The sequence below is a fragment of the Anarrhichthys ocellatus genome, unplaced genomic scaffold (assembly GCF_004355925.1).
Source record: "Anarrhichthys ocellatus isolate YVR2014 unplaced genomic scaffold, GSC_Weel_1.0 scaffold13, whole genome shotgun sequence".
In the NCBI taxonomy this organism is placed as follows: Eukaryota; Metazoa; Chordata; class Actinopteri; order Perciformes; family Anarhichadidae; genus Anarrhichthys; species Anarrhichthys ocellatus.
The window spans coordinates 1305869-1327745 of NW_022280043.1; the positions used below are offsets into that span (position 1 = coordinate 1305869).

General features: G+C 40.8%; 5 protein-coding genes across 5 annotated transcripts in view; 4 read left to right on the plus strand and 1 right to left on the minus strand.

Moving 5' to 3' along the window:
- LOC116386421 (uncharacterized) overlaps positions 1–1440 on the minus strand; it is a 3264-nt gene extending 1824 nt beyond the window's left edge. Inside the window, exons 1-6 of the mRNA XM_031852601.1 lie at positions 1395–1440; positions 1180–1283; positions 712–1083; positions 577–612; positions 406–444; positions 194–320 (exon numbers count right to left, since the gene is read on the minus strand). Coding sequence (XP_031708461.1) covers positions 194–320; positions 406–444; positions 577–612; positions 712–1083; positions 1180–1276 — 671 coding nt within the window. The 5' untranslated portion in view covers positions 1277–1283; positions 1395–1440. The remainder of the gene's footprint in view (positions 1–193; positions 321–405; positions 445–576; positions 613–711; positions 1084–1179; positions 1284–1394) is intronic.
- A 1697-nt stretch (positions 1441–3137) lies between these two features.
- Positions 3138–9910, plus strand: LOC116386412 (TBC1 domain family member 15). Its single transcript, XM_031852572.1, has 10 exons — positions 3138–3606; positions 5004–5189; positions 5330–5448; positions 5910–6013; positions 6873–6940; positions 7075–7221; positions 7692–7782; positions 7911–8059; positions 8154–8295; positions 8394–9910. The coding sequence occupies exons 1-10, from the start codon at positions 3396–3398 to the stop codon at positions 8554–8556; spliced, it is 1380 nt and encodes a 459-aa protein (XP_031708432.1). The 5' UTR covers positions 3138–3395; the 3' UTR covers positions 8557–9910.
- Positions 9911–10036: 126 nt separating this feature from the next.
- Positions 10037–16861, plus strand: hsc70 (heat shock cognate 70). The gene is made up of 9 exons (XM_031852564.1): positions 10037–10226; positions 11645–11849; positions 11950–12155; positions 12458–12610; positions 12683–13238; positions 13392–13594; positions 13706–13904; positions 15516–15748; positions 15975–16861. Exons 2-9 carry the CDS (start codon positions 11645–11647, stop codon positions 16179–16181), a joined length of 1962 nt encoding a protein of 653 aa, XP_031708424.1. The 5' UTR covers positions 10037–10226; the 3' UTR covers positions 16182–16861.
- Positions 16862–17139: 278 nt separating this feature from the next.
- Positions 17140–19488, plus strand: LOC116386424 (chymotrypsin-like protease CTRL-1). The gene is made up of 7 exons (XM_031852607.1): positions 17140–17235; positions 17382–17485; positions 17580–17659; positions 17754–17835; positions 17980–18160; positions 18340–18470; positions 19125–19488. Exons 1-7 carry the CDS (start codon positions 17190–17192, stop codon positions 19284–19286), a joined length of 786 nt encoding a protein of 261 aa, XP_031708467.1. The 5' UTR covers positions 17140–17189; the 3' UTR covers positions 19287–19488.
- Positions 19489–20583: 1095 nt separating this feature from the next.
- On the plus strand, positions 20584–21869 carry LOC116386416 (chemokine-like receptor 1). Its single transcript, XM_031852582.1, has one exon. The coding sequence runs from the start codon at positions 20584–20586 to the stop codon at positions 21610–21612; it is 1029 nt and encodes a 342-aa protein (XP_031708442.1). The 3' UTR covers positions 21613–21869.
- Positions 21870–21877: the final 8 nt, after the last annotated feature.

Sequence of the window (21877 nt, forward strand, 5' to 3'; positions counted from 1 at the left end):
AAAAAAAAAAAACATGCATGCACATGCATCCGTTTGCACATGTGAGGGTGAAACATCAAAGTGAAGTGACAATAAGCAAAAACATTATTGAGTGAAAGGTGAGTTTAGGATGTCTGCAGATGATTTACTTAAGAAAAGCACAACGATCACTTGTAAAAAACAAACACTCTAAATTAGTTAAAAATGAAGTTACCTTTTGTGTTTTATGCCAAAGACTATTCCAACGACAACAATAACGATCAGAATTGCACCCACTGATACAGAGATGGCCATCTGCCATTGCGGTGGAGACTCCTGGGTCGTACTCACTTGGGAGGAAACTATATCCGTGGACAGTAATTTTATTAATAAAGGAAACCAAATTACAGATTTAGACATATTGAATATCAAACTGTGAAAACTTACTTGTTGTTGTTTGAAAGGTGGGAATTAGTAGTATCCTAACTAAAAAAATAAAAAATAAATCAGTTTACTTACTTTTTCTGACATAGAAATAGAAATATTAAACAGCCTATTGGCAAATTGAGGAGTACAGAAACAAAGTATATGAATGTGAATGAGAGAATAAAAGCTGACCAGCTGGAACAGGAGGGATTGGTGAAACACCCGGACCTGGGGGAGAAACATGTAAGGTTTTGAATTAATTTCTCTTTAGTCAATTTGATTCATGACATAAATGATTTTTTAAATTTTTTTTACTGAAAGTCTTACCAGATACAGAAATGGAAACAAACTTATCATAAAAACTGAAGTACTCCTTCTTTGCGATAACTCTCACATAGATGTTTGGTTCATTATGCCTGATGCCATTGATCTTGAGGGAGCAGTTTCCTTTGCTTTCATCTCCAATGAGTTTGGTCTTTCCTCTGTACTTCTCAAGCACAAGTGTGTTATTCGGGTGAAAAACATATGGATTTTTGTTGTTTGTAATGGAATCAAAGTTGCTTCCCTCACGCTTTTTCCAGTAAACTTTAACACTTTCAGTCTGGTATAAAGGTGGAATGGTAAATGTACACGGTATGGTCACATTTGAACCCAAGGTTGCATTGATATGTCCAGAGACATGAACATCCCAGCTTTGACCTAGGTCCAAAACCAAAACAGAAATTATATTTATCAAAGTGCATACTTCATGAAATAAAATATAAAACAAACAAATCGACTCAATGTGTCACTCACCTTTTGAATTAGACGCCAGGATCAATATGAGAGTGAGATCAATCAGGCCCATCAGCTTCATCTGATCCAAGGAGGACTTTCTGAGGTCAACCAACATCCTGAAACTGTGTAGAGTGAACTCAGCGTTTCAGCTCTGTCTATCACATCTGGTGGCTGACGTGCTACAAAAGTTCTGAAGTTAAACTGCCTGTCTTCTGCTGAAAGTAAATACTCACTGTGAGAGGGACCCAGAAGGGGTTGCAGGGCTTTGTTGTGCTGTCATTGATGTAACATTGATGTGAAATGGTTGGGTGTGTTTCCTGTTCAGCATGACTTGAAAAAAAGGAAGTTGGGACAGAAAAGCGAACACTGACCATTTCTCACTGAGATTCAGAGAAAATGAGAAAACACTGAAGCTGATGTGCTGTGCCCATCATATAATTTGAAAATACAAAAAAACTGGACAGAGAAGAATATGTGCTTGATATAAATGATGATATAACAGAGCAGGTGTGAGGGCTTTAGTTCAACATCACTAATGCATTGGATACAAAATTGAAAAGTGTTAAGAGTTGCTTTACTAGTTTCAGGGAAAACGGGTAGGCTATACTCAGAACCAAACACATCTCTCTCACCAATAATTATTTTTTACACTCATAACGTAGCTCAGAGTTGTGAATAAACAGTTTGTATGTTTCCACATCAGTGTCACAACAGCATAGGCTAATATGTGCAAGGTTTCACACAGATAGAGGTGTCGTCCATCCGCTTTCCTCAAATAGTAAAGTGTCATCTCTGCTCCACAGACTAGTTTCAATAATGTCAGGTATGAGCTTTGAAATTATGGCTTCTAAATAAAAGTATAGCTTCAAATTTTTTAAAGGCTAATCTAACAATGACATGCCGACATGTAAATTGATGTGTTATTGGTTGCTGTAACTGTTCATCCTGCTGGCCACAAAGGCTACTAAGCAGTCAGCAGGCTCAAGCTGTCTGATATGTCTGTTAGTGAGACAAATCAATTTATCTTTCAAAGCTACAATATTTTCGCACCAAATTCCCTCTTTGTGTAACTAACCCTCTGCTGCAGAAGCACAGGCCGTGGAAGCACAAAGGAGGAGTTTCATTCTAAGAAGACAGATACCAACTTGATTCGTCGAAAGCCTCATATCAGCTTCAGCTGAACTTTAGAATGCATTGACTCTGGATTCTGATTTTGTCCCCATCACTTCCATTTGACCACTGTAGGAAGGGAAGACTTCGCAGCCAGTATGGACAGGAGGACAACAGAGATCAATAACCCTTTCAATGTACAATGCCAGTAATGGTAAAAGATGAATAAATGCTAGCCTATATCTTCCAAAGCTCTTCACACAGTGTTTTTAATGTGTTTCCTGCAGCTGAGGATAATACTGCTCTTATACCCGTTAAGATTATGGATTAAGGAATATATTTTGGTAGCTTCAACAGCAGATATCATACATCAATAACTCAGTCAAGTCCGTTTTAGCTTAGATATTGATCAAAGGTGTTTTGTTTTATGACACCTTATATCATAAGACCTTCATTTTGGATTCAGAAGGACATGACCTACCTTTTCTGTTGCTAATTTCACATATAGATCTATGATATTCTACCCCACAGTTAATTTAGGAGATCCATAACCCAGTATCCCTGGGTTTATTGTTTTGTTTCATTAGCAAAAGCAGGCCAACAAACTTTATTGGCATGTAGGTCTAATATTAACATGATATTCGAATCAAGCTTGATTAAAGAATAGCCTACACACCATAAAAGAGAATTGCGTGTTGTGTTTTGGTTCACCTTCTCGTCAGTTTGGGCTACTGATGGGATAAAACTGTGTGCTTGATGCTGTTAAATGAAACCACTAGGTGGAGTGAGACACGCTCGCAAATTCCAACGTGAACTTTGGCACTGGAGACCACCTGGAATGTGGGCCAAACTCGGATCTCAAGGTACAGTCATATGACTCCCGGATGGCCGAATGAGACCCAACAGGCCGTGAAATGGTTTGCTGAAAGTCATTCAATATTGTTTGTGATCTTGAACGGGTCGATTCCTGTTGGCGGAAGTCAGTCCCGGTTGGTTTCAGCTCCCGATGGGTTTTTGGGACGTTGTTTAGTGAGCAGTGGTGTGCATGAGGATGACAGTTTGTTGTCTGTTGGCAAGCGCTGCTTCACCTGTTCGTGGTGGGATCGCGACTACTGCAGGCACCGATGGAAGACTCGAATCACGGGAGTCCGCGACCGACAGCCGGAGATGAGACAAGCTCCCCGGATAGTCACCAATCCGGTGCCAGCTTCCAGAGGAAAGTAGCAGCGGTCAGCTCTCCTGCTCAGTCCGTCGCACGTCTCACCTTACCTGGAGTCATGGACGCCGAGGGGAGGGTCGACGAGTCACGGCTGAGGATGCATATTTTCAAAAACGGTAGATCTATCTATCTATCTATCTATCTATCTATCTATCTATCTATCTATCAAAACAGATGCAGATATTACAAATCACAGAAAGAGTTCAAGTGATTTTCCTAAATATGTATAGTATTTATATAGCATGACTTTACATAATTATTACAAAATGTATGCACGTTTGCATTCAACTTCAGTATTAGTCAGTGGCTCAGTTTGAATTTAATGCAGGAGAAGCTTTATTCTGAGGTTACAACAGGTTAAACAGGGTTATTCAATAATCCCATTAAAATCTTTGCTAATCCAGTGAAATTCATGTTTGAAATATTATTTGCACATATCTGTATAAATATAGTATGGTATGAGATGGAAGTGCGTTGCATGCAGTTGTATAATTGTATAATAATGTATATGGGTCTTCACCCTGAACACCAGTCATGAGGCCCAATATAATTCTGAACAAAGCCTAAAATAATAATAAAATGATGATCAACATGTGGCTTTAGTGTCTAGAAAAATGAAACTGTCTTCACATGCAGTATTGTGCTGCTGCAGTAAATTCTTCAACAGGGATTCTTATTATCAGATGTGTCCACGCATCAATGATTGTAGATGCATCAGTGACTATTCATACGGACAAAGAGGAAAGGAAGTCAAGTGATACTTTGCTTCAAGACATTAGCTGAGCCACAGTCGAACTATTCTCTACAATCTAACATTGCATTGTACATCTGACCCCCTCCAGTAAAGAACTCCAGCGTGACTTCTGTGATAAAGCCACGGATACCAGAATAAAATCACATGAGATTCACCAGCCAGAGTAAAACATCCACTGAAGTGTGGGAAGCTAAGAAATGAGGATCTGGATTTGTGGCTCCAGTGCGTACAATATGTTAAACCAGCCCCTAAACACAGTCCTTAGACTGCCACTCAACTGGTCCTGGCACTATCTTGTTATGTTGATTTGTACTAGGCACAGGACGATAAACATCTACACATAAGAGCTCTTATGGGGTAAAACATCACTTTGAATCTATCATCTATGAGCAGGAATGTGGAAACCCACCCCCCTTTTTCTTAGGCCTTTTGACCTTTATGCACATTCCATCCCTACAAACATGGAAACCAAAGATTAAAGAACCTGCAGAGTGAAACATTACATAAGACATCTCAAATCCCGATGAAAGCAGGGTAAAGTTCATACAATTTTGGATCAGCGACTGTTTCATAAGGATTCCCTCATTTCACACCTAATTTCCACCAAATTACTTGGATTATGTGATTCACTCAGGGTTGGTTTTGCTCTGATGGAGATTGGTTTGACTGAAGCTCAAATTACCTTTTGGCTGGAAAACACTGGTGAGTCAGTTATATTGACCACTTTAAATGATCAAAAGGGTTTCAATCCCTGTCCAGGTGGCGTGTGTCTCTCTGAGCGTGGTCTGGCGTGGAGTTTCTTGTTTGGGATGTACCCTTGCAGCTCGACAACTTTAGAGCGCTCTCTGCTGCAGGAGCAGATGGTGGTACGTTACCGGGTCATGAAGAGAAAGTGGCAGCAGTTCCTTCCTTTGGCCGTGCGGATGCACCTTAACGGCACTGACGGTAAAAGCCCAAACATGCATTGCAATGAAGAGTCATACGGCTCTCAAGTGTGTCAACCTTTCATTCATTGTTTTTCCTCTTTCCCTGCACTACTTTTTCTTTTGTTAAAACATGACCACATGATCCTGTCTTCATTCCAGCTGAGTTGGTGGCAGCAGTCAGGTACTTTGACCAGAGGCAGGCACTGGCTCAGCAACATACCCAGGACCAGTCTGAGGAGGTCAGGGACAGACTGGCTTTCTTGGAGCTTCAGGCACAGGTTAGATCAGTTTAATATGTGGTAGTATAATTGTTATCTTTATTTTTCAATGCCATGTTTTTTATTTTATATGTAATTCTGTTTTTCTGTTCAATACACGTCTGCGTCTGTAGTTCCATTAAATGTGTTTACTTTGTCTTTGTTTGATAGAAGAGATTGTGTGTTTAAAGTGTGAGGAGTGAAGTATATTTAGGGAAATTACACAACAGGATATAATGTACTCCCTCAAGTATAAGGCACTTCTCTATGTGGAGTGTGTGCACTTAGGAACAACTGATAGATTTGTGCATTTAGATAGTGATACTTCACAAGCAGCTTCAACACAATGAACTGACACAAGTTTACAATTCCCATTTCTAGTGCAATAACAAGACTAAATGTGATCAAATGCATGGACTCCACTGAAGCAGTTCACGCAGACAATCAACATATTTGTTTCTACGTTTCCTTGCTGTTGCCAGATATTGTTTGAGCGAGTCACGTTTGACCAAGAGGAGCTGCGGGAAGCCACACGCATTATCGGCAAGGATGTAGCGAGAACTAACAGAGACCTGAGCTATTATCAGTGAGTGATTGTCAGCCGTTGTTGTGGTTTTTAACTATGTGTCAAAAGATAGTGTGTTGGATGTTATTGCTGACCCTTGACCTGAAGTTTGTGGAAGTAAACATCCAGACATTTAGTTTTAAGCAGCTAAAAAGGGATCATTCACTTTCTGCTCACCTCAGTTGACCTGGAAAGCCTAACAAAAAGCAATATACTGTGGTAAGTCAAATTTGATATGTTGTTGTAAGACACAATTAACTCTGAAGGCCACATCACTTTTTAATAATGATGAAAAAAAGGAATCCTGGCATCTTATGCACAGCACTTAGTTACACAGGTCGTACATGCTTTGTTTTCTCCTGGGTTATGCTGTAAATCTTGAATCTTAAAATGTACAAATGGCATTTTATAGGCTATCAGCATTATCTACCTGTTAAAAGAAAGACTTTAAGTCTAGTGAGCTGTGAGTTGCTTCTGCATTTAGATAAACACTGAGGAAAGTAAAAAGACCAAATTTTATTTGGTAGCTCCAAAGATATTTTGTCTCTTGCCCCTGGGGGCTGCAGAACCACTGTGACTGCTTCTCTAAAATACAAGCATTTTGGTACGATGCTGAAATAATAGATAATAGCTTCATTTAAAATTATGGTTTGAAAGCTCATCATGAAAGCTATCATTTATAGTATTAGTATTACTAGTATGTTATTTAGCGAAAAGGATTCCTGTCTTATGAATGTGAGGAAGCAACCATCGTCATATCCAATGTTTCTGTGGATTATTTCCATAACTACTTATAGAGACCAACTCAACTCTGACAACTCAATGTATGAAAACATTTTCTGCAGTGTTCAACTAATTCTGCTGACTTCTGTTTCTGCAGGGGTGAAGGTTCAGCCAACCTCTTGGTTTTGCGAGATATCCTCATCACTTATGCTGCTTTTCATCCAGGTAATCAGCAAGAATGAGCCCACCTCAGGTTTATTAACACTGACAAGATCAGTCAGCATTAAGCTGCGTGTTGCCCCGTTAAAGGCACTAACTGTTGGTTGTTTGTGCATCACTTCTCTCGTTTGTTGATCCAGAGGTCAGTTATGCCCAAGGAATGAATGACCTGTGCAGCCGGTTCCTGGAGGTTCTCAACTCTGAGGTTGACGCTTATTGGAGTTTCTCCTGCTACATGGAGAAGTTCTCCAAGGACTTCAGGGCTGATGGTCTGCACAGGAAAATAGGTCGGATAGCCAACAAGAAATGCAACTTAATGGATAATGAATGCTATGTTTCCAAGATATAAATGTTTTGTGAAAGATTTGTGACCTCTAGTGGTAAAACAAGGATGTTGAAAACAATAATTCCAGTACATGCCATCAACTGTCCCATTTTTATATTTAAGTGTAGGGTGTATTAGACTGATACAGAATGTACCGTTTTCTGAAAGTTTTTATTTTTCCAATCAGTAGAAGTTTGATGCTTAATTCAGACAAAAAAAACATATAAAATATGAACAAAATCCAAAGAAAATGTACATAAACTAGAGAAAAAGGCATTAGAAATCAAATAAAATCCATCCAAGACAAAAGCTTTTGTTATGAACAGATTTTACTGTTTTACAACAGATTACACTGCAATAAAGTACAGTCTATGAGTTTCGATTCTGCAGTTGAAGCATATGAAATAGTTGTTTTTTTTAAATCTCTTTTAGAGTTGGAGGCAGCCCTGCTGAAGGAACTGGACCCTCAGCTTTATGCTCATTTGGTCACAGACAGCATGGAGAGCTTCACCTTCTGCCACAGGTATATCTACACAGATCTTTGCCACCATTCTCTATTTTTATTCTCTATGTCTGACTATGGGATTATATGTGTTATTGTTCCACATGCACATTTCCTTTGTGTGTGCATGTGTTGTGTGTCCTTTTTAGGTGGCTGCTGCTGGGTTTCCAGAGGGAGTTTGAACACAGTGACGCATTACGTTTGTTCGAGATCCTGAGTTGTGACCACCTGGAGCTTATCTCCCAGCAAGTAGACCGAGCCCGTTATAAGGAAAGGCTTGCACGAAAATGCGGCACAGGTAAAACAAAGAACTGAAGTAAACAAGGCTGAATGTGGAGGGATAGCTGCCTCTATTAAATGTCTGACTTTAATGCAGCGATGTGTCTCTGCAGAGGACAATTCAGAGTCAGAGCTGCAGGCCATCAACACTGACTTCACATTTGAGCTCTTCATCTGTGCAGCCATCCTGTTAGAGAACAGAGAGTCTCTGCTGCGTTGCCGTGATGAAGTACAACTTATCCAGTTTACTAGCAGGTTTGTCCGTATGCTAAGACATAAAAGTCCCATCACATAAAAACGGATTGTGTTTTTGTTCATGAATGAGATGGTTAAATATTTGCCTTTTTGTGCAGCCTTCAGGGAACACTGGAACTGAACAGCACGCTAAAGAAAGCAGAGCACCATTTGTACAACTACTGCAAGCGCTGTGCTCGAGACTATATGTGCTGTAAAACGGACAATAGCAAAGAAGAGGACTTTCTTTATCAAATCCGTAGTTTACTTCTTTTAAGGTGAAAGCTACTATTTAAATACCTGATGTCAAAGTCTCTTATGAAACTGTAATTTGTAACAAGGGACATATAATCCCTATTTAGAGTTTTGATGGCACATTTGTTGTTTTTATTTCTGAGGGAAACACACTGATGGCTGCTTACCTTAAATTGTATCCATAACTGCTGTCTATTATAAATGTACAGTATTTATTGTTTGACAGTTGACCTACATCAACTGTGAGTTATTTTGGTTGCTCTCCTTAACTGCAATTATAATATAAAGCTTAAGCTCAATATCTTACAGATAGGAATCACGCTTCAGAGGATTTGTTTTCCGGGTGATGCAATATTCGACTGCATGTGTGAAAACATGAGATCTGGCGTGTCGCAACAGGTGGTGTTTGTAACAAACTGCAGTTATATTTAATGCCAGATGGTCTCTGTGTCAGAGATGCCTATGTAACAAGAATAGACATCCAGTTTTGCGCTCTGGCAGAGGGACCATGTACTAGAGGGAAGGAAAATTACTGCACTACTGTCTTTTAAACTGAGAATGAAACATGTACACTATATAAATAACCAAAAAAATGATACCTCAATAAACCTGCTGATGATTGTTTACTATATGGTGTTGGCAATATCCATGTTCAGTTTGCTTATTTACCTTACATAAAACAGGAAGTCAGCAGTGTGAAAACTAATAATTTAATTCATGCTCTGAATGAAAACCCCCTCATATTACTAACCAACTGCAAGTAATAGATTAACTGGGATAAGAAAAAGTATAGGAATGCAGAAACGTATGAATGTACATGAGTTTCTGTCACCACAGTTATTATATTCATCTATACAGTGTATATATTGTAGTTTAGTCCATGTGGATGGACTACATTTACTATACATGCATTAACGTAGATAGCTTTTTTTTCAATTTTTGCCTCTTATTTACCCGTTCACACATGCCAACAGCAGCAGAGCATGGTTCACTGTATTGCTCAAGGACACATTATCAAGTGGAGTGTGAACCAGAAGAACTGGGGATCAAACCTCCAACCCTGTGATTAATGGACTACCTGCTCTAAATTCCTCAGCCACAGCCACCTCACAAATACTGTGATCGATCTATTTCAGGTTCTAAAATGCAAATGGTTTTAACATCTGGCTGAGTTTTGAGGCCCTTAAACATCTGTTTCAGACAAAGGGCACATTGATTGTCTATATGATTCCAGAAGTTTTAGGCTATCCAGAGATGTTCATAATGGTTAAAAACGCTTTTGAGAAATGTAACACTATAGTGATCCATTTTTAATTGAAGTTGTTAGTTTGTTTTGCTCAACTGGCAGAGGGTTACAGATGTAACAACAGCAAGCTTTCTTTCAAGGAAATCCAGTCAATGAGCTGACACATGGGCCTAGAACTTTCCTTGGTGGAGTCACCTGACACCCTGATGGGCTTTCCCTGCATGCACAGTGCTCTATATACACTGGGGAGCAGAGACATTCGTCCTTTTGGTCCACCCGCCAGGAGAGGGAAAGGAGTTTAAGACAAGTTAAAACAGAACTTTATTAATGCGAAGGAAATTCCTGTGCCAGAGTTTCATTAAAGATTCAGGAGATTCTTTAAACTCAGGAGCGTTGTGTGCTAGGCGAAAACTCAGTAAACTCTCACGTCTTGAACATCTGACTTCACAAGGTAACCCCTTAAGTAGCATTGCACTCAGCCTGGCTTCATAGTCCGTCTTGCTTGCTGCTTTGAAAGCTTAATGTGCCAACTTGAGAGGTTTTCCCAAATAATAGGCTTGCATGTTTTTTGTCAAAGAGTAGCATGACAAGTTGAAGCAGAATCTGTAAGAAGAACCACACAGTTGAGTGACTGTCCAGTAAACAAAAATGTCTTTTGGGATTATTTGTTTCCATTTCCCAACAGTGTCAGTTGGATCTTCAGGATTGCTTCAACCAAAGGACGCTGAATAGCATTAACTATACCAAATGGCTAAGACGGAATCTAATACAAACTGCCTGCATGTGTGCATCACTTTACCACAGGCCACAGTGCTGTTATATTTATGTTCCAAAATATTTGTTTTGTACTGCACATGAAGTCTTTTAGAATTAGGCGTAGGACAGGCAGTGAAGCAACGCTGTCAACATTTAGCATGTCAGCATTTCCTGCTCTATGTTACACAACTGGATAACAAGTGATAATTCAATAGTCCGAAATAGTTGAAGCCGTTCTGGGGAATTATAGGGAACATGGTTCAACTGTCACCCGTTAAGCATGTAGAGGAAAGAAAGATAATCTAAAGATTTTTAAACTTAAATAAGTCAGTTTTGTTGTTGTTATTTGGTGTAATATTAATTCTAAAAATTAATTCTAAAAGGTTAAATATCCTGCCTCAGTCTGCTGAACGGTAGCAACAGGAAGCTTTTGCTGAGTTCTTCACTAATCAAACACGACTTACTGCACCTCAAAGCTGTGGTTCTATCTGTTTTAATGGGAACCAGTCTTGCCTACTATAGTCACTGATAAATGATCTGTTCATTTTTAGCCTACCTTCCATTCATTGCCATACACTGATGCTTATTATAGTAACGGTAAGCTATTTGGAGCCAGCTGTCGGAACATAGACACACAGATCACTATTCCAGGATCAGTACATCACATTTCACCAGCTTGAATGTTACCGAGGGAGGAGCGGAGAGTGAAACAGTGTGGAGAGGGAATTAAAGGGCAGTGTAACATCCACCAATCGTTTGCTCTCAAGTGTCAGGAGGTGGTTAAGGCAACTACGCCATGGATGCTCCTCCACCACTCCACCAACTGAGCCTCATGTGGCCTTGCACAGACTTATGTAACAGGGTCAGGCATATCTTTGTAGATACACAGTGGGTATACATGGGTGGAGTGCAGGTGTGTACACATTGATTGAATAATACTGCAAGGAAACACAAGTCCAAGTACAAAACAATTACTATCATAAACATCAAAATATTATTATAAAAACTTTATTCAGTTATGATGAACACATACACTAATCTGGGATTACTGTCCATAACAAAAAGGGCTGCAATCACTAACATATTTATTTCATCTTGCTTCTTTTATGTAAGATGTCTAAAGGACCAGCAGTAGGCATTGATCTGGGAACCACATATTCCTGCGTGGGCATCTTCCAGCATGGCAAAGTGGAAATCATTGCCAATGACCAAGGAAACAGGACCACGCCCAGCTATGTGGCCTTCACAGACACTGAGAGACTGATTGGAGATGCTGCCAAGAATCAGGTGGCCATGAACCCAACCAACACTGTATTTGGTGAGGACTGCAACACCCAAAAGGCCACAGGCTCAGAAACAGTGATCGAAAATAACATGTGACTTACAGTGTCTTGTTTTTTCTCTTAAATCTTCTTCAGATGCTAAGCGTCTGATCGGTCGTAAGTTTGATGATCCTGTGGTGCAGTCAGACATGAAGTACTGGCCCTTCAAGGTTGTGAATGATTCAACCAAACCCAAGGTGGAGGTTGAATACAAGGGTGAGATAAAGACCTTCTACCCTGAGGAGGTGTCCTCGATGGTCCTCACCAAGATGAAGGAGATCTCTGAAGCTTATCTCGGCAAGGTAGATGACAATAAGAGTACAATCTCAAAATGACCAAGGGTAGTTCGGTTTTAAAAAGGTGTCAGTGACAAGCTGTAACTGTCAAGGAAAAATACTTAGTATTTATAACTGTTACACTTAACAGAATCTCAAACGCAAGACCTCAGAATCATAGCAAGCACTTCCTCTGCCTCAAAACACATTGTGAGAAAAGTTTCTATTAGTGCCTTGTTCATGTTTGCAATGTGGTGACAGATTTTAAAAAGTAGAATAGTTTGAACACAAATGATATTTATTGACTCACGGTCTTACTGTCTTCCCAGCCTGTCACCAATGCAGTTGTCACAGTTCCTGCCTACTTCAATGACTCCCAGCGTCAAGCCACCAAAGATGCTGGAACCATCGCTGGGCTTAATGTGCTGCGCATCATCAATGAGCCCACTGCTGCAGCCATTGCTTATGGCCTGGACAAAAAGGTGACTTACTAACAAAATACAAACATTAACATCTTCTATGTTCCTATTAGTAATTCTTACTCTTTATTTTAGGTTGGCGGTGAACGTAATGTCCTTATCTTTGACCTTGGAGGTGGTACTTTTGATGTGTCAATCCTGACTATTGAGGATGGCATCTTTGAGGTCAAGGCCACAGCCGGAGACACTCACTTGGGGGGTGAGGACTTTGACAACCGGATGGTTAACCACTTCATAGCTGAGTTCAAGCGCAAGTTCAAAAAGGAAATCGACAACAACAAGCGAGCTGTGCGTCGTCTACGCACAGCCTGCGAGCGTGCCAAGCGCACCCTCTCCAGCAGCACTCAGGCCAGCATTGAGATCGATTCCCTCTACGAAGGAGTAGATTTCTACACTTCCATCACCAGAGCCCGTTTTGAAGAGCTCAATGCAGACCTGTTCCGTGGGACCCTCGAGCCTGTGGAGAAGGCCTTGAGGGATGCCAAGATGGACAAGGGCCAGATCCATGACATTGTCCTGGTGGGTGGCTCCACACGTATCCCCAAGATTCAAAAGCTGCTGCAGGACTTATTTAATGGCCGTGAGCTCAATAAGAGCATCAACCCTGATGAGGCAGTGGCCTATGGTGCAGGTGGGTCTCTCTACAGCATTTAGGTCTATACTCATTTTCTGGTCATATTACTAGTTGAGTATAAACACTGTTGTTCTAACATGATTAAGTGGTTTATATTGAAGCGTTCCTGTTGTTATGGCATTAGTTTCACCATTTTGAAACTGTTCACAGCTGTGCAGGCAGCCATCTTGGCTGGTGATAAGTCTGAGAATGTACAGGACCTGCTCCTGCTGGATGTCACGCCCCTGTCCCTGGGAATTGAAACAGCTGGAGGAGTAATGACTGTCCTTATCAAAAGGAACACCACCATTCCCACCAAGCAAACCCAGACCTTTACCACCTATTCAGACAACCAACCTGGTGTGCTTATTCAGGTAGTTCTAGACAAATAACAGTTCACTCTCCATTGCTGTCCCAGTGTATTACAATTACTCCTGAAAGTGTATGTTGATGCAAAACAATTTAAGTTGAGTAACTGTTTTCAGGTTTATGAAGGTGAGAGAGCCATGACCAAGGACAATAACATCCTGGGCAAGTTTGAGCTGTCCGGTATTCCACCTGCTCCCAGAGGTGTCCCTCAGATTGAGGTGACCTTTGACATTGATGCCAATGGCATTCTCAATGTGTCTGCAGTGGACAAAAGCACTGGAAAGGAGAACAAGATCACCATAACGAATGATAAAGGTAGGGAACCATGTTAAATACGTATTAAATCAGAAGGTGATGTAGCACAGCTGGAGAATAGTAGTTAAATGTCAAATATTTATGCTTAGTCTCTCTGTTCTACTTTGTTGTCTTTAAAACCACATCTCACTCTGACGGCCCGCGGGCGGGCCGTCAGAGTGTCAACGGCATATTTGTGTTATGTACACAACTGCTCTGTAACGATGAGTATTAATGTGATATCTCATTAGAAAGCTACGGTTCTTGTAATTCGATTTATGCAAACCATTTCAAGATACAATAACAACAGCAGGTACAGTTAACGTCTCTGTCAAACAAGCACTCCAAAAATAGCCGATAAAATATCGCCGTGACTCACCGATTATGATTCATAATGTCCCCCTCGTGCATGCTAGTCCAGCAAAAATGGTCTTGCTAGGTGGCTAAGGGTCCACTCGATCGAATCCAGTAAAAGATTTAGTCCAAAACACATTAGTACGTCCATAAAGACCCACGAGGCTGTTGCATCATTCCAAATTAGCCAGCAGATATGATAACTCGCGATCGTATTCCGGGCATAATTTCACTTTTGATGTCAACAGAGCGGAGATTTTCAGCGTAAAATGGAGCCTGAATTCCGCCGGTTAGATTGACACCTCATTTGACCCAATAGGAGCTTCTATAGCCCGGTCACATTCTGGAACAGTCAATGAGAGTCCGCTTTGAAAGACAATGCTCTCTTCTTTGGGTATAGCTCGAGCCAATTGGAAACAGATCCTGTTCAAACTCAGGCTCCATATAGCCAATGAAATTACGAAGACAAGGATATGCAGATTCAGCAGATTGCATGCTGGGAAAGTTTTCAAAACTGAATTGTAAACCGTGACTCAGGTACCTGAGACAGATTATCAAGAGCAAAGTCTGGTTCATGAATTTTCAAGAATCTGTGAAAGTTGACAATGTTTAAATATGATATAGTTAACCATACATTAACATAAATAAACTGTAGTTTAAATTTCGGACTTGTAGTATATGCATTTTGACATGGTGCCGCGAGCCTCCAAGTGCATTTTTATGCGGCTGCACTCTTAGTAAACCACGTTGAAAATAATTTTCTGTCGTATTGTTATCAAATTCTAACTTCTACCAGATGTCGTGACTGTATGCTGTCGTAGGGCTGTGTTTTCCGGGTCATAAGTCCCAGCCATAGATAACTGCTGCCATCTGTTGGCCAAAACAAATCTCGGCGGAAATAAAAACCTTCTTTTTCAGTGTGCTGAAAATTCCATAGCTCAATGCTAGTAGCACTTACTGCGATTCTGACTGATTGTGAAGAAACTTCAGAGTGTTGCTGTTCAATAGAGACTAAAACCATACATGTACTCCCAATGGTTCAATAAGAGCTGTCAGTTTACTTTGGGTACGCGGTGGATAGGCGTTTTAGGCAAATTTTACAGGAGTGATAAGAGGTTGTCTTTATATTTTTAGTCCAATTTTAGTCCAATTCCATGTATGCGTACGCATACATGGCCAATAAAGCTGATTCTGATTCTGAATTGCTACACATGAACATAGAAAATAAACACATATTGCACAGAAGGTACACAGCTTCGTATTTAATTTATTTCATAGGGCGGTTGAGCAAGGAGGACATTGAGCAGATGGTGCAGGAGGCGGAGCAATTCAGGGCTGAGGACGAGGTCCAGAGAGAGAAGGTCACAGCCAAGAACTCCCTTGAGTCTCTGGCCTTCAACATGAAGAGCACTGTGGAGGACGAGAAGCTCCAAGACAAGATCAGCCCTGAGGACAAAAAGTCCATCGTAGACAAGTGCAACGAAGTCATTGCCTGGCTGGACAAGAACCAGGTAAAATCACTGTTTACTGAACTATGAGTCTTGATGAGAGACAAGGTTCCTCTTTTGCTCACATTGTGAGAGCAGAGCGGTGTCCTCAATCATGTAAACAATGTGAAATAATGTGAAATCCCCAACGTCCCTTTCACATTATTTTCATTGAATAGACAACAACAATATATTAACAACCCACCCAGTTTTCTGTGACAGTGAATTATTTGTGCTTTCTGTTACCCAGATGGCAGAGAAGGACGAGTACGATCACCAGCAGAAGGAACTGGAGAAGGTGTCCAACCCCATCATCTCCAAACTATACCAGGGAGGTATGCCAGGAGGTATGCCAGGAGGGATGCCAGGAGGGATGCCCGGTGGTTTCCCTGGTGGTTTCCCTGGTGGAGCTGGAGGCGGCTCCTCCTCAGGCCCAACTATCGAGGAAGTCGACTGAAGACTATGCTGACAGTGTCTTTATCTCAGATCCCAACATACACTTGCTGCCTTACAGCTATTTACTTAGCCATAATACACATCCAATAAAAATGAGATCGCAGACTTATTTCGATTTGCATTGTTGCTGTCATGTTTGTTCATAAACTTAACAATTTTAAGCAACTAAAATTGATAGGCATTTCAAATATTCAGTCACATAAGACATACTCAGAGGCTGTTAGTTGTCTTCATTATTTCTGTCACCAATGATGATTTGCATGAAGTATTTAAATCAATAAAGATCACCAATGAGATGCTAGTTGGCATAATGTACTGTTTGTTTCTTGGGAATGTATGTCTTTTAATACCATTACATCTCTAAATAACTCATACACACTTTATTCATTAGTACATAAACTCGGTATTCGCTTTTTGTAGATACAACTGGTATCTGTGAACAGAACCACAAAGGTTTTGATCAATATCTTTTTTCTTGTAAACATATCTTACACACAGGAAGGAACATCAAAAGGTACGATAAAAAAGGTGGTTTTGTAGTGAAGAATATCTTGCAAAACAATCTTTCTTCCGTTGATGTGTGAAAAAAGGATGAAAGCAAGGGCTTATACAGCTATTCCTAAACATTAATTAAAGAACGTATGGATTGTAAAATGTTACTTTTTTGTTTTCAGAGTAATAACAAGGGGCAGTGTTGTTGCTTCTTACCAATGGAATGATTACACAACTATTTGTTTGCCAAAAGCAAACAAGCATAAGACTAAGTGGATGAATATTTAAGTTATGTGTCATCTTGTGTGCTTATCACCAGATGTTCTTTTCCCAGGCCTATCACAGTCATTGGTGTGTGTGTGTGTGTGTGTGTGTGTGTGTGTGTGTGTGTTTGTGGGGGGACTGCCTGCAGTATGGAGCACTACACATGGAACTCAGGGTCAAGTGTGTGTGAGAAACATATAAAAACCAGTGTCCCACACAATTGACAGTCGTGAATCACGATCAAGACGTGGCCATGTTCTTCCTTGTCAGTTGTTTTGCTCTTGTGGTCTCTGCACTGGGTGAGTGACTGGCGGTTTACCAACAGATGCATAATCTGAAGAGCATTTCAATTAGATTGTAAAAGAAACAATGCCCAGTATTCGTGGTATATATGCCCTGTTGTGGGACAAGCAGATACATTTTCAATTGTGTGATTTGGCCTCAGGGTGTGGAGTACCTTCTATCAGGCCCCAAGTGAGTGGATACAACAAGATTGTAAATGGGCAGAATGCGGTGTCTGGGTCCTGGCCTTGGCAGGTTTCTCTTCAGGTAACATAAGTTATGGACCTTCCAATCGCTACAATCTCAACCCCTTGTATAATTCAGAAAATCTCATAAAGAATATGCATGTTCTCACTTCTAGGATGGTAGTGGATTCCACTTCTGTGGAGGATCCCTGATCAACCAGTACTGGGTTGTCACTGCCGCTCACTGCCGTGTGTCGTAAGTAATGTTGAGTTGTCCCACATCCGCATGAGCAAAAGCCCAACATTGCCATCTCTGGGATCTCTCCTCTGTCTGTTTTTGTTCCCACCAGTTCTAGAAGCCACCATGTTATCCTGGGAGAACATGATCGTCAGAGCAATAGTGAGCAAATTCAGGTCAAGTCAATTTCCAGGGTAAGCAACGCCATAACACATACAAGCTTTCTTTTACTTCAAAAGAATTAGATTCTTACATTGAATTAGACATTTCCTGGGTAGATTTGTCATTACAAAATGACATTATATTTGCTAATGATATATGCTCACGTCTCCATCCAGGCCATCACTCACCCGTACTACAACGCCCAGAACTTCAACAATGACATCACCCTCCTGAAGCTGTCGTCCCCAGTGCAGATGTCATCCCGTGTGTCTCCTGTGTGCCTGGCCTCCTCCAGCATCAACATCCCCTATGGAACCACATGTGTCACCACTGGGTGGGGCAGGACCGGCCAAACCTGTGAGTGAGCGATTACTTTATAAGTCTTACACACAGGGTAAATACACAAACAGATGTTCCATTTCCACAAAGGAAAACTATAAAGGCACTGCTGAATATCCACCGTACTTCCTTAAGAACAATGTAGAATATTTATTTATGCAGCTATAGCCTCACTTCCATTTCTTCTCCGTTCTCAGCAAGCCCCCGCTACCTCCAGCAGACTGCCCTGCCTCTGCTCACCCCTGATCAGTGCAAGCAGTACTGGGGTTACAACAGAATCAGTGATGCCATGATCTGTGCTGGTGCTTCTGGAGTGTCTTCCTGTCAGGTAACAACCATTTCAACGCCTGAAATGCAGTTGTTTTTTTATTCTTCAAAACAACAATTGAACAACAAATCAAGTTGGTTATAAACCAATTATTCATTATGAATTAATGATGACATTTTATACATTTCCAAATGACAAATTATTTGCTGATGTATCACAAATGTAAGTCATCCTTAGGCCTTAGTAGTTAATGATTAACAAATGATAAAGGATAAAGAAGGTCGTCCTTTAACCACAAGGTTGGTGGTTCGATCTCGGGCTCATCCTGTCTGCATGTCTCAAGTGTCCTTGAGCTCGATATTGAACCCAAAGTTGCTCCCCAGGCGCTTTACAGCACCTGCTGCTCCTAATGCTTAGCATGGGTTAAATGCAGAGGTACAATTTCATGTATGGACTTGTAAATCTGACCATTGAATTTAAAGTTAGTGTCACTAAAAAGTGTTTTATCTTCTCACTCAACAATGTTCTTGCTGCATATCTGTTTCCTGTTTTTGTGTTGATTTTAGAGTAACGCAACGCCAGCCCGCATCCTGTATAAAGCTGTACAGAACCTAATCTCAATGCATTAATATCAAGCAATGTCAATTTTATAATATTAGAGTACCCCATGCATGCTCTTAAAAGCCATTTAGATACACATTTGTCTCTTTTCAGGGGGACTCTGGTGGCCCTCTGGTCTGTGAGAACAGTGGAGCGTGGTCCCTTGTGGGTATCGTGTCCTGGGGTACCTCGAACTGCAACGTGCGCACCCCTGCAGTGTATGCTCGTGTGTCCTACCTACGAAGCTGGATCGACCAGACTGTTGCTTCCAACTAACATGCATACAAAGAAAATCGTCAATGCAGATGTGCATCATCCTGCTAATCACAGTGATCAATGAGTGATTCTACGCAGCATCAATATAAGCTGTCACAAGGATCCTACTATTTCTATTGGCTTTGAATGGTAGCAAACATGTACTGCTTTGTTTGGTGTATGTGTGAGAAATGATCCATAAAATATATAACTTTTAATAACACCAGTGTTGGTTTTCATGTTTTACATTCATGTCAGCCTGATAAGATGGCGTGTTGCAAATTCTGTGTGTAGTGTGTGTGTGTGTGTGTGTGTGTAGGACAAGTGCATGTGTGATTGGGGGGGGAAGGTGAAAAGCAGGACTGTGCAGCACATAACAAAGATGCTACAAAAAACAAATTAAAAGCAGTTTAGGAGGTTTTGAGTTAGATAGCCACCGGGGGTTTGAAAAAAATAACTTTTCGTTTAAGAAATATAAAACATAAGAGTCTTGCAATAAATAATACCCTCGTAAAGCTAACTTCAACTTCTATTGAGAATGAATGATGCTCATTCAGCTCACGTAATTTTCAGATCATACGGTCCTGTTGGATTGCATTACATTCTATGGTGTTCTTGTTATTTTGTCCACTCCCTGTCCTTGGCTTGATGCCTTTTTGCAAGATCATGACAACAGAAGAAGTTTTGTTTCATTGGCTGCTGCTTGAACTGAGAAGGAGGAATAATCAAAGACAGATTGAGTAAAGTCAGAACCAGATAGAGATCAACGTAGAATAAAGACAGACTCTTGCTGCACCAGGAAAATGCTGACTGGTAAGATACTTTCATATAATTGCATTGCTTTTAGATTGCATTAACAGAAAAGGTGGTCTAATATAATTTCTTACCAAACGGATCTGAAATAAGGATGCATAAACCATATTTTTTAGTTAATAGGTAATATTTTCTGGGCACCACAGCAATTGAGTGCAATGGGTTAAAAGTTAACTTGCAATTTAGTAGAAAGTACTATATGACTAATTTATCCAACTTAAGACTAAAGTGGGAGTTATTATAGAATATGTACCAGGACGGAAGCATTCTAACACAAAATAATAAAAACTACCAACCAGCATACAGTCAATAAAGACAGATCATTTACGCTTTCTGGTTATAAAAGTAATTAAATGATTCTGTTTCTCACTGCATATTGCAGATTGTGTTAAAGATACTAATGTCTGTATTTTCACATTTATTTTTGTATTCTATAGATAACATCACGAACATCACCACTGCGCCTCAACCAGATGGATTAGATGGGGTTTTAAAAACTGTGCAAATGGTGGTCCTGGTCCTCCACTGCGTGATATTTATGGCTGGGACTCTGGGCAACGGTGTGGTCATCTATGTGACAGGCTGCAGGATGAAGAGAACAGTCCACTCAGTGTGGTTTCTCAACTTGGCTCTGGCTGACTTCCTCTTTACAGCCTTCCTGATTTTCAAGATCATTACTGTCTCTCAGGAACAACAATGGCAATTTGGAAAATTCATGTGCAAGCTCTTCCACTTTGTGAGTTTAGTCAACATGTTTGCAAGTATCTTTCTTCTGACAGCCATAAGTCTGGACCGTTGCCTGTCGATCTGGGTGGTGGTGTGGGCACACAACAAGCGCACCGTTCGCAAAGCCCAGGTCATATGCGTTGTCATCTGGATGACTGCTGCAGTCTGCAGCACCCCTGATGCCACCTTTCAGCAGTTTGAGGTCAACGAGGGGAAGATTTACTGTTCTTATTTTGAACCCACAACACCATTTTGGAGTCTCTACATGTTTCGCTTTGTCATGGGCTTCCTCATCCCTTTCCTGGTAATATTGGTCTCTAATGTGGCCATAGGTGTTCGTACAGGGCGCATGCAGACGACCAGGAAACAGAGATCTCGCCGAATCATTGTCGCTATCAATGTGGCATTCTTCATCTGCTGGTTGCCATTACACATTCATTATATAATAGAATTAAATGCCCAGACTAACCCAGATCTCTGGAAGATTGTTGAAATTGGGCGTCCTCTGGTTCATAGCCTCGCTTTTTTGAACAGCTGCCTGAACCCCATTCTCTATGTTTTCATGTGTGATGAATTCCAGAAGAAGCTCAAGCAGTCCATATGCTTTGTCCTAGAGAGTGCCCTGGCAGAGGACCACTTGTCACTCATGTCTTCTCGCAGCTTGTCGCCACACTTTTCTCGGGTAACCCGGAAGTCTGACTCTACTGCACCCGTGGAGAGGCAAGGCACATCCACTTCTTTGAACTCAGAAGAAAGCAAAGTGGGCATCACTGTGGAGAGAGAGAGAGAGACGGGCAGCACTGATTAGGACTGCCATCACAGGACGTGTAAATCTAATGTGTCCACATCAAACTTAGGGAGAAAAGAGCACAAACATGTTTGTTACAAATAACATGTTGAATTGATTTGGTCAGTACATCTGTGAATAGAAAAAAAATTGTTTAAATATTTGCTATGTGTGATTTCAGTGGGTTTATTTTGGATTACAGCCACTAATACTCACAATCAGGTGTCTACAATTATGGTTGATAAAACATCCTCATTGACTCCCTTGTTACTTATGTTGCACCCGT